Source organism: Asparagus officinalis, chromosome 8, assembly GCF_001876935.1.
Source record: "Asparagus officinalis chromosome 8, Aspof.V1, whole genome shotgun sequence".
NCBI lineage: Eukaryota > Viridiplantae > Streptophyta > Magnoliopsida > Asparagales > Asparagaceae > Asparagus > Asparagus officinalis.
In genome coordinates, this window is record NC_033801.1 from 13462417 (window position 1) to 13463597 (window position 1181).

A 1181-nucleotide genomic window follows, 5' to 3' on the forward strand; every position below is an offset into this window, starting at 1 on the left:
ACAACTCCGCCCGCACGATCCACGGCAACATCAAATCCTCCAACATCCTCCTCCGCTCCGATCCCGACTCCGCCGCCCTCTCTGACTTCGCCCTCTACCCTCTCTTCTCCACCTCCTCCCCTCCCAACCGCGTCGCGGGATACCGTGCCCCCGAGGTCCTCGAAACCCGTCGACCGACCCTCAAGTCCGACATCTACAGCTTTGGAGTTGTGTTGCTAGAGCTATTGACCGGTAAGGCCCCGAACCAGGCCTCGTTGGGGGAGGAAGGGATCGATTTGCCGAGATGGGTGCAGTCGGTGGTGAGGGAGGAGTGGACGGCGGAGGTGTTCGATGTTGAATTGATGAGGTTTCAGAATATTGAGGAGGAGATGGTACAGTTGTTGCAAGTGGCGATGGCGTGTGTGGCGACGATGCCGGACTCGAGGCCAGAGGTCCAGAGGTGGGGGAGGTTGTGAGGATGGTGGAGGAGATTGTTAGCCGGACCGAGGGGGAGGAGGGTGTGAGGGGATCATCGGATGAGCCGTCGTCGAATAAGAGCGGGACAACGCCGCCGGCGGGCAGTACACCTTGAGTTAAAAAGGAATGAATTTGAAAATTGTGCATTTCTTGATTTTTCTTATTTTTTGGTTTTTTTTTATTTTTATTTTTGTGAATTGATTTGTGGGGGTGGACAAAATGGGTGTGAGGATTGGCCAAAAAAATTAAGGTGGATTAATTTATTTTAATTTAGGACTGGGGGTTTTGAGATGAATCTCCCGTAATTTGAAATTAGTTCCTCAGAATCATTGAAATGGCGAATAAGTCCCTCAAAATAATAAGGAATCTTATTATGTGGGCAGTGGGCCCTTCGTTAGCTATTTAGTTAAATTTGCAATTTATCGTTGGGTCAATAAATGGCGAATAACTGCAGGACTAAAGGTTAATTTTTTGTCACCTACAGGTGATATACGCTCTCTTAAATTTACATAAGATGGGGGTTTAGTTTGCAGGTTTTGGGTTTTAATCCTTAAAAAAAAAGGTTATTAAACGATTGACGGGTACAACTAGACCTCCAGGACTAAAGGTTAGATTTGAAGGACCAGTCATCAATTTTAAAGATTTGAGGAAATAATATTAAGGATTAATTTCACTTAACCCTCCTAAACTTTAGGCTTGTTGCAATGAACCCTATGAATTTATGT

General features: G+C 46.1%; 1 protein-coding gene across 1 annotated transcript; it reads left to right on the forward strand.

Annotated features, from left to right (window-relative positions):
- Positions 6–771, forward strand: LOC109820883 (probable inactive receptor kinase At2g26730; the record flags this gene model as incomplete). Its single annotated transcript, XM_020387079.1, is given in 2 exon segments — positions 6–425; positions 428–771. Coding segments are annotated over 2 exon segments (564 nt in total), but the record flags the coding sequence as incomplete, so codon positions are not given.